The following is a 17,444-nucleotide window of genomic DNA, read 5'->3' on the forward strand; positions in this document are numbered from 1 at the left end:
GGGAGCCGTTTCTCACAATGTTTTATACTATCAACAGCTCTCCATTACTTGTTGTCAAATAAGTGTTCTAGGTAACAATTATTTGAGTAAGTTACCAATAGTGTCCAGTGCCTTTAAGCGTCATTTTATTTGGACAGTAAAAAGAAGCGCGGCTTTTCATGGCTCGCTCATGCTATGCTTCCCCTTAATTAGCTAGAACTCAACCAAGCGAGAAGGCTTGTAATTAAAGTGGTCGCGATGTAGGGGTGAGGTAAGCGAGATGATTTCATGTGTTTTTAAGACGAGGGTAGATCTAGTGTCTTGAAAGACGCTGGGTTGCGTGTTACTGCAATCCCCTCAGGGTATCTTAAGGTGACATCTTCCCCCCATGATTATGGAATGTCTTGTCTTTAGCTTCAGCTACGATGTGGTGTTTTTTATGCGCTATATTGATGGCGTAGATACACGGCATAATCGGTGAGTATGATGATTACACGCGCAACGATGGACACGAATAATTATGCACATGTTGGATGGAATGAAAACGAACGAGGCTGAATTCCCAAAGAAACATGAATAATTAAATACCTCTCAGGTTTTTAACTTAAATTAAATGACATTGTAATACATTAAGAAAATCGAATGAATTGAATTATAATTGGGCTGTCAACTCTGTATGTAACAATCGATTATATTTGACACAATTAACACCTTGAAGGGGGGGGGGGTCTGTACTCAACAAGGTCTGCATGTTGAAGCCCCCCCCCCCCCCCACACACACACCCATTGATGTATCCCTGTGTTTAATTATTATTGATTGATTGGCTGGAAATATAGCATTGAACTTGTCTAAATTTAAATATTTGATAATATATTGATATGTAAGTGTAGCAAAATGTTCAGCAACTTCAAATTAATAAAAGTACATCGATGGAGACTACCCATCCAAGCTTAAACTAGGCTTGATATGACTATAGAAACAAATGCCCTAATCAACAGCTACTATAGCATCAACCTATAAACAAAACTACACCCATGAACTAACTAAAGAATTAAATAATAAGGGCCTTTTGCTGACTTTGAAGGAATGTTTAACTTTCGGGGCAGACAACAACCGAAATTATAAAATTTAAATATCTTTAAATATTTCAATTACAAAGGCTTAGCAGACCTTTTTCTTGTTTTAATAGTTATCTTAGTGCACACCTTATTGTCTTCACTATAGCATTACTACACACCACTGTTATAGCTATAACCGGTAAGTGAAATGTCTCCCTCTTCGGTAGACATTGAATAAATCCAACACACCTACATGTGCCGATAGAGGGCAGCAAGGGAAACATTCGCAATGGAAGGACACGACGGTATGTGGAGACTTGGTTTGTATGTGATAAGATGAGCAACAAAGCCGGTATTTTTCAATTGTTAATAAAAACTAACAAGAGTACATTAAGCAACATTTTGGAGGGAAAAAGGGAAGAAAAAAAAGATCGCTGTAAAGTTGTTTGGAAAAAAACAAATCGTAGTTTTATTTCACTAACACGATGCCACTCCCTTGAAGTTTACATATTATTTTTACTTAATAATGGTGATCTTTATAAAAAAAAACTACACACACCCATCCAATTTCTGTACATCTTTTCTAGTAAAAGAGGTGCACAAAGCACATTGATCAAAACTAGGAAGACTGTGTATGAGATGCTTATCCCATTTGCACTCCAGCAGTTGAGTTTCGCTCGTCCCCAACGCCTTGCTTTAACCAAAGGCGCTGGGATGGGCAAACGTATCATGCACTGTCATTGGTTTTTATAATGCGCAGTCCCATCATGCATCACACTCACACTGCACCATATTTCTATGCACTGTACGCATGACGTACTTCCTGAACAAGAATCTGTGCAAGCGATTAGCCCATCCCAGCGGTCCTGGATAGACTGGTCGCTGGAGGGGCCGAGCGAACAGTCGAATGACACATCATCAGAAACTATCATCAATGAAAACTTACTGCAATTTAATGACAGAGGGCGCTCTATAACATTCACAACCGATGACAAACTAACACAGAGCTCAATGAAATGTAGGTTACGGTTAATCACAACTATTTAATACAAAGACAATTGGGCGCCAAACGATTCAATCAAACTGGGTTAAAAACCATAGCAATGTATTATACACAATTAAATAGCTGGGAACACTAATGTCATGTACAGTGGTACACACAGGTCAAGTATCAACACGGATTGCTGTAAAGTGAAAGTGCACGATCAATGTCTCCTCAAAGATAAAATTCGATATTTTTGTGAAAAGTAGGGTAAAGTAATAATTTACCTCGGTATGCTACAAATAATTGATTTATTGTCCATTAAAGCATTGTTTGGGTGAGACCGGCGGTTACAGTACTTCTTTTATAGGGGTCTTTGGTGATTATGTCTTGTTTGCGAGGAAGACGCAGGAATTAATTGTCTATAACTCATTGTTTACGGTCAGTAATTATCATAACGAACTGAAACAAGGGAGTCACCCATTGTCCTGTAAGAAAAAATGAAAAGTAGGATTTGAAACTTTGCATGGTGGAAATACGAACTAGAAAGTTTTGCGGTAACACCATGTAATGAGTTGGGGTGGTTCTGAAAAGAACCGTTGGTTTCAACTCATCGGAGAGTTGAAACCAACGGTTCTTTTCAGAACCACCCTAACTGATTACAGATAATCATTACATGGTGTTACCGCAAACCTTTCTACAAAGAATTGAAAACATCTCTACAATTGATTATGTGTATAACAACAACACACTCCGCATAGAACCACTAGCCCAGCGAATTATGATAAAGTAGCGGCGCTTATTCACTCCAATTGTTGAAAGAAAAAGAAAAACATTGAAGAAAAAAAACACAAAAAAAAACACAATTCTCCTTCACCTAGAGTTGATAATTGATGTAGCAACCAGGCCAAGCGTACATGAATCTGTATCGGTGCCCCAGGGTCCATCAAACGTAATTATTCTAACTAAATTTTTCGCCAATATGGTGTAAATTTTAATAGTAATAAAATTTGCCTCGCGACATTTTATTGTCACTATATATATAGCAGCTTGACATTTCCCACCCCTGGCAGAGAATATTTTGAGAAGTCGCCATTTTTGTCGAGGTGACGATTGTCTATGGATTGCGAAACATGGTTTGTATTATTTCTTGAGAAAAATTGTCAGTTTCTTGGATACTGTGGTTTTTAAAAGCAGGTACGCGGACATCTTCAATGCCGTAACTTATCTTAAAGACACTGGAAACCTTTGGTAATTGTCAAATACCAGTCTTCTTACTCAATGTATCTCAACATAACGCATAAAATGAAAATTTTACCTCAATTGGTCGTCGAAGCCGGAGATAATAATGAAAGAAAAAAAACCTTGTCACACGAAGTTGGGTGCCTTCAGATGCTTGATTTTTGGACCTCAAAACCTAAGTCGGAGGTCTCGAAATCAAGTTCAAATATTTTAGTGGAAAATTACTTCTTTCTCGAAAACTACGTTACTTCAAACGGAGATGTTTTTCACAATGTTTTATACTGTCAACAGCTCTCCATTGCTCAAGTTTTTGTGCTAACAATTATTTTGAGTAATTTCCAGTAGTGTCCAGTGTCTTTAACTCATATAGAGAGTACAAGAATCACGCAACATCGAATTATCCCCTAATAATTGACCTTCTCCATTATCTTCAAGACGTCTGGGGTGGTTGACATGGATTACTTAAGACATGGAAATGGGTCAACAATAAATGGATGGCTAATCACTGTGACTCAAACTAGCAGAGCATAATGTTGTGATTCTTAATAAGAATGTAAGACGATAACATTGTTAAGACCACTTTAGTAATGTCAAGAATGACATTAAGAAATAAAGGATGGCTTGAGAAATGGTCCGTGAAAATGAATCATTTTTCATGTGAAACAGGAGCTAAGATGAATGTCACTTTAAAATATAAACAACAAAAGCCATGTATTTTGAATATTTACTAATGATGAAGATTCCCCTTTCAAGATTGTTCAAATTAATAGTTATTTGAATAGAGGTGTATCAACAAACATACTAAGACATCTGTAAATATTTTAAATCAAGACATCTTAATTTATATTTGTTTATGGTGCATAATATCATCTGATACTTATAAACAGCCACTGGTAAAGGTAACGATAAAACCCTTTGATAAAATTTCACAGTCGCAGTGAGTGCAAACAGTATTATACCAATAAGTATTCTTAAAGCCACTTGAGACTATTGGTAATTGTAAAAGACCAGGTCTTCTCACTTTGTGGATCTCAACATATGCATAAAATAACAAACCTGTGAAAATTTGAGCTCAACTGGTAGTTGATGTTGCGAGATAACTATGAAAGAAAAACACCATTGACACGCAAAGTTGTGTGCTTTCAGATGCTTGATTTCGAGACCTCAAATTCTAAACTTGAGGTCTCGAAATCAACTTCGTGGAAAATTGCTTCTTTCTCAAAAACGATGCCACTTCAGAGGGAGCTGTTTCTCGCAATGTTTTATACTATCAACCTCTCCCCATTACTCGTTACCAAATAAGGTTTTATGCTAAAAATCATTTTGAGTAATTACAAATAGTGTCCACTGCCTTTAATAGTAAAGAGTAAAGTAGTAATTACCACAGCTCGCTGTACTTAATAACATACCTCCATAATTTTTAAATGTACACATTTCTGAGAGCAGAGAAACACAAATACACTTGAGTCCAATCCATTGAGAGGTTCCTTGGATGTATTTAAGATTGTAACAATTTTTATTTGGCCACATGGCCAGAACAAAATATCACTTGAAGAGTGTAATAGCGATTGATTAATACTGGTAGGTGACGTAAGGGTTTCTCTTTGAGGGTTTATTTTCTATGGGCTACCTCTTAAGATGTTACCCTCGTAAGATGCAAGAGAGAACAAATACTGGGAAACGTTGGGTCAACACACTTAGCTCTAGAGTGTAGGGTTTGTGGTGGAAACGAAATGAGAATCTAATGGGAAACCGTTTCCTGGTAATTGCCTTAATAAGGATTTTCTCGTTGGGTCAATACACTTTGAGTGTGGATTCTGCTCACATGATGTGGAACAATACCTGCCGATTGGATAAAAATGTCATAACATGGCGTCATGTGTTAACATTTTGCTATCATCATGTATAAATAATGACACTATGCTTCCATGTTATGGTGAGAATAATTAACACTGTACGACTACATAAACAGAGCGCCATATGGCACAGTCACTTGCATTGAAGGAACACCATGCGGTGCAATAATAATAATAGCACAGGAATTCATAAATAGGGTGTAGTTCTATGTTTGTAAATAGCATTTCTCAGAAGAGGCAAAAATATAACAATATGAACTGAACAGTTTATGGTAAATTGTGAAAAACGCGAGATTTATTGCATTGGATTCTACGATTTTACGAAATTGAACACGTGGGACTCTCCTAGTTTGTGTTAGAGACAAGACTTGCCCAATTGTGAACATTGAGGGCGCTTGGATGATGACATTCACACCTGTCAGTTATGATGTTCAGTTGAGTAATGGGGTCTGGGGGTCTGGGGGACCCTACCCCCTCGTCAGACTCCCTCGCCCCTCACGCACTCGAATTGACATAGAAGCAATGCACACGTACGTCAATGGTTCATAAAAACAGCCCCCACCCCATGTCATCGCAGCCCCCCCCCCCCCCCCCACCCTCAGGATAGGAAAATAAAGGAAACTTAAACAAGTGTTCTCAAATGAGTCAGATATATTACAACTATTGTTGAGAAGACAGCCTTGGCCACAGCCGGTCAGAAAAAAAGGTTTGTTCGTAAAAGATTTCATCATTTTAGAAATGAAATTCAGACCATAAAGTGTCTCCGAAGTCTAATGATGTAAGAGTCAGTGAATAAAACCTCACCTACTCTGTAAAAAAAAAAACGGTGAAATTTACGGCACTTTACTTGGCACCCTAGCTGCCAGGTAAAGTGACGTTAATTTCACGGTAGAAGTTTTGCAAACTACACCTTAGTTTACAAAACTTCCACTGTAAAATTTACGGCCCTTTACCTGGCAGCTAGGGTGCCAGGTGTATTATTGTTCATCCATTTTGCTCAACGGAGAGCAAAATGGATGAACAATCACACGATAGTCTTAGCTCGTCTCACTGCTGTCAGTCAAACAAAGCCTCATTAAATCATCATCATCATCATAACCTAGAATCCAAATGTTTGCCTCCCACTAAAAATTAATTTAATCTCCAGTCATTTCCGGAGAGACGGAAGAGAAAAAAACCGCCATAAAAAAAATATAGACGGTCAAATAAACACACACGGTTTGTGCGATGGTGGTGGTAGTTATCGATTGGTTATTGACTAGTTATCGAACGCATTGCTGAACACAAAAGTAGAGAGCGTGTGAGTCGAGATGACATCATTGTTTGTGAGAATAGAGCATAGTAACAGTTGTGTAGAATAGCATCATCCAGGTCAAGTTAAATTGTGTAAGATGGTAAAAGGATCACGTTGCCTTGGATCGGTCGAGTTGGTCTTTGCAAAGCGTTTGAAACCGTTTGTTACGAAATTCATATGGTTAGAAAGATATTTTAAAAGTAGAATATAACGATCCACACAAACATGCCTCGAAACCGCACGGTTTTTTCTCGTACAACACAGTACAATACAATAATGTTTATTGGATCCCAAAATGGGGAAAATTCAAATGCTCGATACAGTAAAGTTATTGACACATTAAAACATGTTTTTTTAAACAGACAATGGCTATACAAGAAGAAACACGGTCGGCCATTTTGTGGAGTCAAAATTTTGACATAAAATGGCCGATCCAAATAGGCAACATGTTCCTATAACATGTGGTGTATATGGCATTGGTAGTTGTTATTTGTCTCACTTCCATTTTGAGTAGGTTCTTCACGTTTCGTCCTTCCCCTTTATGAATTTCTAGCTAGTATAATTTTATTATTATTCCATCCTAGCAAACGTTTGCTTTGTTTGTCTGTCTGTCCACTGTCTGTACGTTCTGCTGTATCATAAAGGCAGTGTACACTATTGGTAATTGTCAAAGACCAGCCTTCACAGTTGGTGTATCTAAACATATGCATAACATAACAAACCTGTGAAAATTTGAGCTCAATCGGTCATTGAACTTGCGAGATAATAATGAAAGAGAAAACCACCCTTGTCACACGAAGTTGTGTGCGTTTAGATGGTTGATTTCGAGACCTCAAGTTATAAATCTGAGGTCTCGAAATCAAATTTGTGGAAAATTACTTCTTTCTCGAAAACTATGGCACTTCAGAGGGAGCCGTTTCTCACAATGTTTTATACCATCAACCTCTCCCCATTACTTGTCACCAAGAAAGGTTTCATGCTAACAATTATTTTGAGTAATTACCAATAGTGTCCACTGCCTTTAAAGGCACTGTACACGTTTGGTAATTGTCTAAGACCAGTTTTCTCACTTGGTGTATCTCAACATATGCATAAAATAGCAAGAAAAACACCCTCGTTGCAAAACTGTATGTGCTTTCAGATGCATATAATAACAGGCTTCAGCTGAAGTATTTTATAATTCGAGTGAGAAATCCCCCTCTTTCACAAAAACAGTCTTACTTCAGAGGGAGCCGTTTCCCACAAAGTGATATAGTACTAACAGCTCTCCATTGCTCGTTACCAATTAAGTGTTTATGTTTGGAATTATTTTGAGTTATTTCCAATAGTCAGTGGTTAAAATCAGTTCAAAAGTCCACTATGTTGTTATATAGGAAACAGGACTTTGTCTTTTGAATATGCCTTCGTATTTGCATCGATGTCATTGTGTATCATATAATGATTATTCCAGTAGTAGGCCTAGCCTAGAAATAGAAAATTATCTCCCAAAATTGAAGTCGTCAGGATATTCGTTGCACTGTTTTCAATTGTGTCTTAATTTCTGCTCTTAATTTCTGCTCTTTCTTGCTCTATCATGGCAGCCGTCTTGAATCCACCCTTAGGTTATACAGTTCGTTATTGACTTGCGCTGATATTTTCTGTACTATTTTCTTGAGCATGAAGTAAACACCACTGTCTGTGTATATTTGATATTTAATAATAACGCCTAAATGTAAAATAACCCACCACAACCACTTGACTTGACGCGTGAAAAGGTGACGGTTTTCGTACTGCGTTGCTCGGCAAAGTTTAAGAGTCTCACAAGCGTTTTATGCGGCGTGTTGGAAGCACCCATTGAGTACACCCTTGACTGGTGAGGCTGGCTTCTATTTGTTATTCTGGATTTGTGCAAGGATGACCGAGAGTAAAAAGAACAGTCAAGCAGGTTGATTTAACGATTGAATGATTTTCAGTCAAAATTTACATGAGCGGAAATCCTATGCGGCAACCAACTGAAATAGACTATACCCAAACACACAATGGTAGAAGATTGAATCCCAAACACTGATTCAGCTAAAATGTGATTATGTAGACCAGATCGACGCTATCTTTGTCATGTACCTAGACTGTACATCACAAAGAGCAATGATCAATTACTGTACGTCATAGGAACCAATCTACCGTACTAGGCCAAATTGTTTGTACGTGTACAAATAGTAACGTAGCCGTTTTAAGAAAATAGAAGTCGCAGAGAGTCACGTTTGACAGAGGCGTAATACTATTAACAGCATAAAACGGACTCCAATTCAAAAATAATGTGATTCTGGAATAAAAAGCTTTTGCGGTTTGTCTATTCAACTAAACAAAACATTGTACAAATTACAGGGAACCCCTCACGTTCCCCGAACTGACCTATATAGTAATCTCTTTGAATCAATATAATAAGGTACCATTGATCATGTTGGCTTCACAGAAGATGCTGTTTAATTTACTGTAATCAATCTAAGTTACATATTTGGTATTAATAGTTTGGCTTATACGCTGCTTGATCAATATTTATGAATCTTTGGGCCTACAAGGTACGTCTTTGATCACGTTGGCTTTACTGGTGGTACTTGTTTAAAGACACTGGACACTTTTGGTAATTGGCAAAGACCAGTCTTCTCACTTGGTGTATCTCAACATATACATAAAATAACAAACCTGTGAAAGTTTGAACTCAATATTGGTCGTCGAAGTTGCGAGATAATAAGTTGTTTGCTTTCAAATGCTTGATTTCGGGACCTCAAAATCTAATTCTGAGGTCTCGAAATCAATTCGTGTAAAATTACTTCTTTCTCGAAAACTACGGGAGCCGTTTCCACAATGTTTTATACAATCAACAGCTCCCCATTGCTTGTTACCAAGTAAGTTTTTATGCCAACAATTAGTTTGAGTAAATCCCAATAGTGTCCGCTGCATTTAATGATTGAAATCACTCTAGGTACATCAATGGTCAGGTTGTCTTGACTTATGATGCATCTTTAAATTAATATACGGTACATCTTTGGGCATCCCCTTGATGCTTGTGACATTAACATCTGTGATAATTTGGCTTGACTGGTGATATTGGTGTACATGTTATCTCTTTCAACCAATATAAGGCGCATCACAGGTCATGACTTGTTTAACCTACTTGAACCAAGATAAAGTATAGCATTGCGGGGTTTGTTCTACAGATAGTACACGATGTAATATCGGTTGGTGGTACCTATGATAAAGCCATCGGAATTAAGACAATGTTACAAGACGTCACGTGACATAGCTGGTACGCTGCGGCAGCGATACCTGATATGTGGTGTAATGTGACATCAAACCAACAGACTGCATATAATGCCACATCCTGAGATATGTGGTGTTATGTGACACTCGAACCAACAGACTGCATAACGCCACATCCAATTACCTTTACGCACCCTGGTACCTGGTGTCTAGTCGTGAAATTGTATACGGTGCTTAAACCGGAACATACAGTGTGATCATCGAGGTATCTTAATCAATGGAATATTCTGTCTGCTTGTGACACGAAAAGAGGTCAAAACTTTTACATTATGAAAAAAGAAAGACTAATGGAAGGAAAAACGCCTTTGTTGCACAGATTGTGTGCTTTAAGATACTTGATTTCGAGACCTCAAAAAAATCTGATTATGAGGTCTAGAGATCAAATTCTAATATTTGAGTGATCAATTACTTCTTTCTCAAAAACTACATTACTTCAGAGGGAGCCGTTTCTCACAATGTTTTATACTATCAACAGCTCTCCGTTGCTTGTTACCAAGTGAGTTTTTATGCTAACAATTATTTTGAGTAATTGCCAATAGTGTCCAGTGCCTTTAACAAAGGAATACACCTTGAAACGAGTTGACGAATGGTGCCCAAGTATGAATCTTACCCAACTTGGACAAGATTATAATACAATGGACTCAAACAATTCCTGGTATACTGGCCCCTAAAAATGTTTTGCCGACTACATTTATAGTTGTGTCTACCTTTTATGCAGGAATGTGACGTCACCATCCAAAGGTCATGAGTTAAACATTTCGAAAAAAAACCCAGTAATTATAGTTTAGCTTTGTAACACAATACATTGCCGCTAACTAAAGTATTAATGGGCTCATAGATACGGTATCAGTGCTATGAAATATGCATGCACTAATGATATGACTGTCTGAGACGGTTTTGTTATATAAAGCCTTACGCCTACATCGTTGTTTGAAGCTACAGTGTGAGTGACATTTCCTTCAAATCTCAGACATTAAGCGTCAAGTAGGTGTCATAATCAATCAAGTTTGGACCAAGCTTATTGCTGAGTGGAAAATCAGGAATTGTCCAAAGATTTTTTTTTTCAGAATAAATTGAAATTTGAAACGCGATAGAAATTTGCTGGAAGTAAGCGGTGAAATGCTACTGTTAAGTTATTGGATATTCCATAAATGATTCACTTTTGTTTATAGATAAACTTCACCAATCAAAATGATTTTGTCATGATTAATAAAATACCAAATCTATGCAGAAGAATTCCAGATATAATATGCGAGTTTAATTTTTTTTACTTTCAATTTTCAAGCCTACATTCTTTATTATTATGAATCTGTCAACTCAGTTAAATTGGCCAGTTATGTTGATAAGTTCCCGAGTTTATTTTTTAAACTATCTTTAAAATTTTCATGGATTCTTGCTTGAACAAACTTCAAACTCTGGTGCGAAAATATTTGTTAATTTTTGATGAGGGTCTATCAAGACCAATCAGGGTTGTAAAGGAGTTTATTTATTGAGTGTTTGTGATTGCAGACAGACAGATACACGGTGTACATCTAGCGAGGTTTGTTAGAAGAAGCACCAGATATTACCGGAATGTTTGCAGCGACACGCCAGTAGAGTTAATTTGAAGACGTCAAGCCTACGATCATCATCATCTTACAGTGACAGTGGCGGCAGAGTAAGAACAGCTGAGAATGTATCTTCATGATAGATAAAGAAACAACTTGGACTTCCCCCTTCATCAGAGAAATCTTAAAGGCACTGGGTACTATTGGTAATTATTCAAAAACATTGTTACCATATTTTTGTTTTAACTTACTTAGTAAAAAGCATATGAGAGCTGTTGATAGTATAAAACATTGTGAGAAACGGCTCCCTCTTGATTATTGTAGTTTTCGAGAAAGAAGTTATTTTCCACGAGTTTGATTTCGAGACCTCGGAATTAGATTTTGAGGTCTTGAAATCAAGCATCGGAAAGCACCCTACTTCGTGCGACAAGGGTGTTTTTCTTTCATTATTATCTCGCAATTTCGAAGACCAATTGAGCTCCAAATTTCACAGGTTTGTTATTTTGTGCACATGTTGAGACACACCAAGTGAGAATACTGGTCTTTGACAATTACCAGTAGTGTGCAGTGTCTTTAAAAACCTGGGAATGAAATTGAGAAGCAAGAACAGAGATATGGACACCAGCTAAAATAGGAGTGATGACTGCTGAGGTTGGCTCCCCGCTTAGCTTCTCAAGCAGAAATATTTACCTTCAAGTTGTTATATTTTTTGCTTACTGAAGCTGCTCATAAACCCACCATGCTCTTGCATATCAAGACACGATCATAGAACCTTAATAACTTGATGGATTCAATTATTGGCAACCGATCAGAGCCATTTTGTAAATGTCACATTGCGGCTACAGTCAAAACATTGTGTTTTATAGTTTGCGTTGTCTGTCAATTTACCAGAATTTCAGAGTTGCAAACAGTTCAGAAATTATTGTTTTGGCACCGGCGGCCATCTTTCTTTGTCAGCCACAAGTTAGCATATGACTACGCCACACTGAAAAGGTCACCTGTATATTCAGTACAGTTGAAACATGTTGGGAACGAATTCTAAATACTGACCCAGAAATGACCGACAAAGCCCAAACAACCGAAAATAATTACTGCAGGGCCCCCGGGATATACACGCAAATCCTTGGTTGAAAAGGTTGAGCGAAGTTCGTTATGCATCGTGTAACTGTGGAATGAAGACCAGTCTAATAAACATACCAGGAGCAATTGTGTTTTCTTTAGTATGCCGACGTATGGGTACCAAACACTGACTAGTCTGGTCACAGACGCTGTTGTTGTTTTGTCATTTTGTTTATATTAGTGATACATTTGTGCGCAAGTTTTCTCCTAAATAATGACATTAGAGATTTAATATCATATTATTAACAAATTAGCAATTTTGAAAAACACCGGAAAACCCAGTAGCACGGCACCTGAATAGGCGAGTCGGTTATTATACAAAATAATGTTTTTGTATTTATTGTTCAGGAATTTGACATTGATTCATAGTTTGTTTGAGGATATGCTCAGATGAATTCCACACAAAATCCTTTGTCAAAATATTTCAACCGCAAAAAACCCCCACTACATTACAGGAACTTTACCAACTTCTCGCTCCACCATTAAACATCATTGCGCAATTATGAACTGCCTCAATAGTTATGATATTGTAAAGTCCGCCATTGAGTGCTACTCTGGAGGCAGTTATTTATAGAAGTATATCTGACATTATGGTTTTTAATTGAAATGTAGAAGGAATTGCTTCATCCAACAGACTTTAACACTTTACAGTCATAGCTCAGACAGCTGTTGTCTTACGACTTAGTCACGTGAGCATATTATGACCTTGATAAACAAATGTCAAAAAATAATTACAAGAACATTGTCATGATGCTGATATTATACTAATCATAAACATTTGTATAGTTATACTTTTAATATTTATTCGATGTCCAGTGGTATAAGTGTAGATCAGCTAGCAAAGAATGAGTACAGTACCAGTCGCATCAACGTAAACTTGATAGCATTTTGACTGGTAACAAGGTTCTGTTAAGCAAAATTTTCTTCTGTGCTTAGCATGTTCAGGTGTTTAAAATTGAGATTTTAATGTGAATTCTGGATCATACTGACACAGAAATGAGGCAAGCCCCAATGGGTCCCGAACCCCAAAGATTCACAAACCTGGGTCAATTCAGACCAAGGGTAGTAAAGGCACATCATTGTCTTATGATGTTGGCATTCTATAAATAGATATAGCATTCTCCTGGAGACGAGCAGAGTATACTGCTCGAAACGTCGAGACCAAACCGGCACTTTTCAGAGCCACCACTCCTTCAAAAGAGATTTTACTCATGGTTGTACCCGCAAGTTTACTATTCATGTTTATATTTATAGTTACGCTCAAATAGATTTACGTTTTCAAAGCAATGAATTCAGAGACATGGAAGACCATCCAGCCGACTGGAGTCTCTATAGAATGGGCTCAGTCAAACAGTCGATCCAGAAAAACAAGATTTCCCACACAAAACACGTCACTTTTACTCATTGCTAGCTCGGTTTCTATAATGACATCAAACAACACCAAAGGAATAGTCAGAATGAGCGAATTTGGTTCATAAACTGAGGCTAAGCAACCAGCCAGAACAGTTTCAATCAAATGTAAGTGTTGTGTTTAGTCGTCAGCATGTTTTGTGACAGATGTATTATAATAAGTTATCACGCCAATTCTTACATATCCTCAGTTATGGAGCAACTTGCCTTTATAATTAAAAGACTCACTTATTCTGGATACTTTGAAAGTTGTTTGTAACAAATTATCTGCTTATTATCATAACCTTCTGTCCCGAACAGGGCGGAAGGTATATAAATTTGGTCTTTACATTGTACGGGTCCAGTGATTACAAAGCTTACAGAGCACTGCCTGTTTTTTAAACATGATAATAAGTGCTTTGATACACTTACCATTTTTATACACACAGAATAAGAACCAAGAGGTATATCTGTTGACAACATCTGTTTAAGGAGAATGTTAAACGTGTTGAGACTCTGTAGATGTTTCTCAAAGAGAAGAAAGTCCCCCTTGAGGGATAATCACTCTTTTATTTGGTCTTCTTCTCTGGAGGAGAGTGATCGTTATTTAAAACTTCTCGAGGAGCATTATCCCTTGTCTCTGTGAGCACGCACCGTTATGTCGTATCTAGCATCTTGTATCCCATGGACCGTTAGGGTGGCTTGGGGGGGGGGGGTCAACTTCCTTAAGAACCTCACACTGTTGAGCAGTGGGGATGAGAGAGACCAATGTTGGAGATGTTATAGCTATGTCAAGCATGTATGCTTCGGTGTTTTTTTTTGAAAGGGCAAGGGCACTAGGGCTTTTATCTGCTTGGTAAAGGGCACACTATGGAACATTTTAAGGGCACCAAGGCAATGACCAGATATGCATTCATTGCCTTCGTGAAGTATCAGGCCCGCTGCTATGTTATTTGGTTTTCAATAGCTGAACAGGGAAATGATACCTTTAAGTTGTATTGAAGGTTAATTGTGAGAAAACAAATTGCTAATTGCTTCACAACCAAAAGCTATGTTATTTGGTTCAATTTGCTGAACAACGGAATGGGAATTAATAGTGTAACGGAGGATAACTATGAGAAAATAGAATTAGCTGTTACACACTGCTTGACGATCAAAAGGGCATATGGTATATAAAAGCAACCAATTGTCCTGACGTTTCGACCTTAGCAGAGTTTTCTCTGACAACACAAACACGAGCGTCGTTCGTGTTTGTGTTGTCAAATATATTTGAGAGAAGCAGTCAAATGGAAAAGCGAGATAGAGGTATATATAGACTGAATGAAAGCACAGAATAAAACGGAATTTATTTTCAAAAAGGGATAGTTTGTGGAGACCGAAGCTCATCAATCAATCCGGCCTTTATGGTGGGTCTTTTTTGTAAGACATGTAACACTAAATTACAACTCTGGAAATCATTTGATTCTGATAAAAATGGACAGGCGGGAAACTCACCAGATGGTATCCTACAACCCTAAGATTGATTTTATATTACTCATTTTACAGCTTCCACGAGATTGTATCAACATTCAAACCTACTATAAAAATAATCTATCAGTCAACCACTGGTATCATTAAACCAGTTCGCCAGATGTTGGAAGAAAAAAATCCCGATGGAAAGTATTTATAACAACTTTTTATTTGCCTTTTTTTTAATGGGGTCATGAAGTCAAACTTACATGTTTGAAGTCTGCCTTGACAATATCATCACTGGTAATAATTTGATCAAAATGTAAACAAGGATAGGACACTGGTGCTCATTAAACAACCATTGACGGGCAATTTTCTCCGACCAATTACGCTAATTAAAGCATTAGTTATTAAGAAGGCAACCACCAAATTATAGAAGCATTTAACCTTGCCTTTAACATCATCATGATGTCGGGTCAACTAGAAAGGGTAAGGTCTAAACAACCTTCAGCACTGTGGCTGCTGGGCAACGGTCATAAAGACACACAAATGATGTCCCTTTAATTTCAACATGATTTCAAATGGCTTAGACACATGGCGGCCATTTATAAAAGGAAACTAAACACAAAGAGCATTTCAATTATCCTAAAACATTAAAAAGACTATTATGTTTTGTAATAATAATAATTGGAGTTCTTGCATGCTGTTATATTTTTAACTCTATACTTCATAACAACACACCTGTGCATACAACACTGTTGGCTCAGCGGGAACCACAGTTTAATGGAGTTCTACTCTTCTTTCACGTTTCTGAACAATTTAAGCCATGATAATGCATTGGAAAGCAAACTATTCTGAAAGGCAGTCTTCGTGAAGGTATAAAGTGAACCTTATCAATCATTTCTACATCGTAGAATAAAACATGGCTTGTGTTTATCATCACTTATTTACTGACTGCATCTTTTTGCGCAGACGATATGAGACATTTTGAATACAGCAGAAGGCGGGAATACGACCAACACATTGTTGACTCCAATGCAACTTTAAGACTCACAAAAATCAATATTGGAGAAGATCGTGTAATTATGGCAAAGGTGAAGAGTTTACTGTACGATATTCAGGTTTCCATGGCCTTGGTTATGTCAGCCTTTTAAATGGAATAAGGTTGGCAACACTGCCGATATATAGTGGGGAAATCATTCGGCAATTGAGCAACAATGGTAAGGCTTCTTATGTCGACACTACAGTGTGGCTGGCTCAGTCAAGGCTATCCACCACGTATACCAATGCAACCACACGTACCATTCAAACAAACTCCTGCACTAACAAAATAATGATAAATTAAAACTATCAAACTTACCCATAGTTTACTATTCTCTGCTAAACAGCTACCCCAGAATGAAGCCCTTCCTTGTGTCACCAAAACCAGTCAATTCTATGTAACAATTCCACAGCTATTGAAGTTCCGACATTGTTGTTGATTAAGTAGGTCCCTGTTGGAGTACCATGGTGTTTCATCACGTAGGCCTAACTGTTAAAACTTGAATGGATCCGTACGGTACCAGACGACAGTGAAGTTTGCATGCAATAATAACTTTTAACAATAGGCTTTGAATTCAGCCCAAATGCCTTTATTGATCGGGTAATATCTATGGCCAATATCCACCATATAGGAATGTAAACTAAGGAAGCTTAGCTGCTGTGTGTATGGATTGCTCAATAATTCCAATTGGAGTAAAAGCACTTTAAGAGCAATGTTTTACTCATCAACGATGTGCACTGTCGATTTTATTTTTAGAGGAGTATTTTTAATGCTGTCGTCTGTGGGTTTTCTTTTGCTCTTTTATTTTGTACAAAGTAATTGAACTTTGAAGAATTTCTTCAATAGGCCTGGTGCTTCTGGGGCATAAGCACGGCAGCAAAACTTAGGAAACTGTTCTCCATTGCAGACTAGTTGTGAGAACGCTTGCAGGTTTAAACTGACTTTTCAATCCTTCTGATTTGCCTATTTTGTTGACGTCTTCGTTAAATGAAATAACGGGCGCGCAAGATGGATTGGAATAACTAGATCAAAGTATTTACGTATAAATCCAACATTGAAGCTGTCCCAAGTTGTCACCTGAGTGGCCCGGGTAACCTCGTACTTCAACCTCGATCAGCGACACCGTGGTGTCGCATGGTGGCGCTATTCTCAAATTCTTCAAGGACTCTTTCTAAAGTACTTAGGC

General features: G+C 37.6%; 1 protein-coding gene across 17 annotated transcripts in view; it reads right to left on the bottom strand.

Annotated features, from left to right (window-relative positions):
* LOC139947974 (voltage-dependent calcium channel type A subunit alpha-1-like) overlaps positions 1 to 16,728 on the bottom strand; it is a 201,713-nt gene extending 184,985 nt beyond the window's left edge. For all 17 annotated transcript variants that reach the window (XM_071945897.1, XM_071945893.1, XM_071945898.1 and 14 more), the window contains exon 1: positions 16,577 to 16,728. In XM_071945897.1, the coding sequence (XP_071801998.1) occupies positions 16,577 to 16,580 (4 nt within the window). In that variant the 5' untranslated portion in view covers positions 16,581 to 16,728. The remainder of the gene's footprint in view (positions 1 to 16,576) is intronic.
* Positions 16,729 to 17,444: the final 716 nt, after the last annotated feature.

The sequence above is a fragment of the Asterias amurensis genome, chromosome 15 (assembly GCF_032118995.1).
Source record: "Asterias amurensis chromosome 15, ASM3211899v1".
In the NCBI taxonomy this organism is placed as follows: Eukaryota; Metazoa; Echinodermata; class Asteroidea; order Forcipulatida; family Asteriidae; genus Asterias; species Asterias amurensis.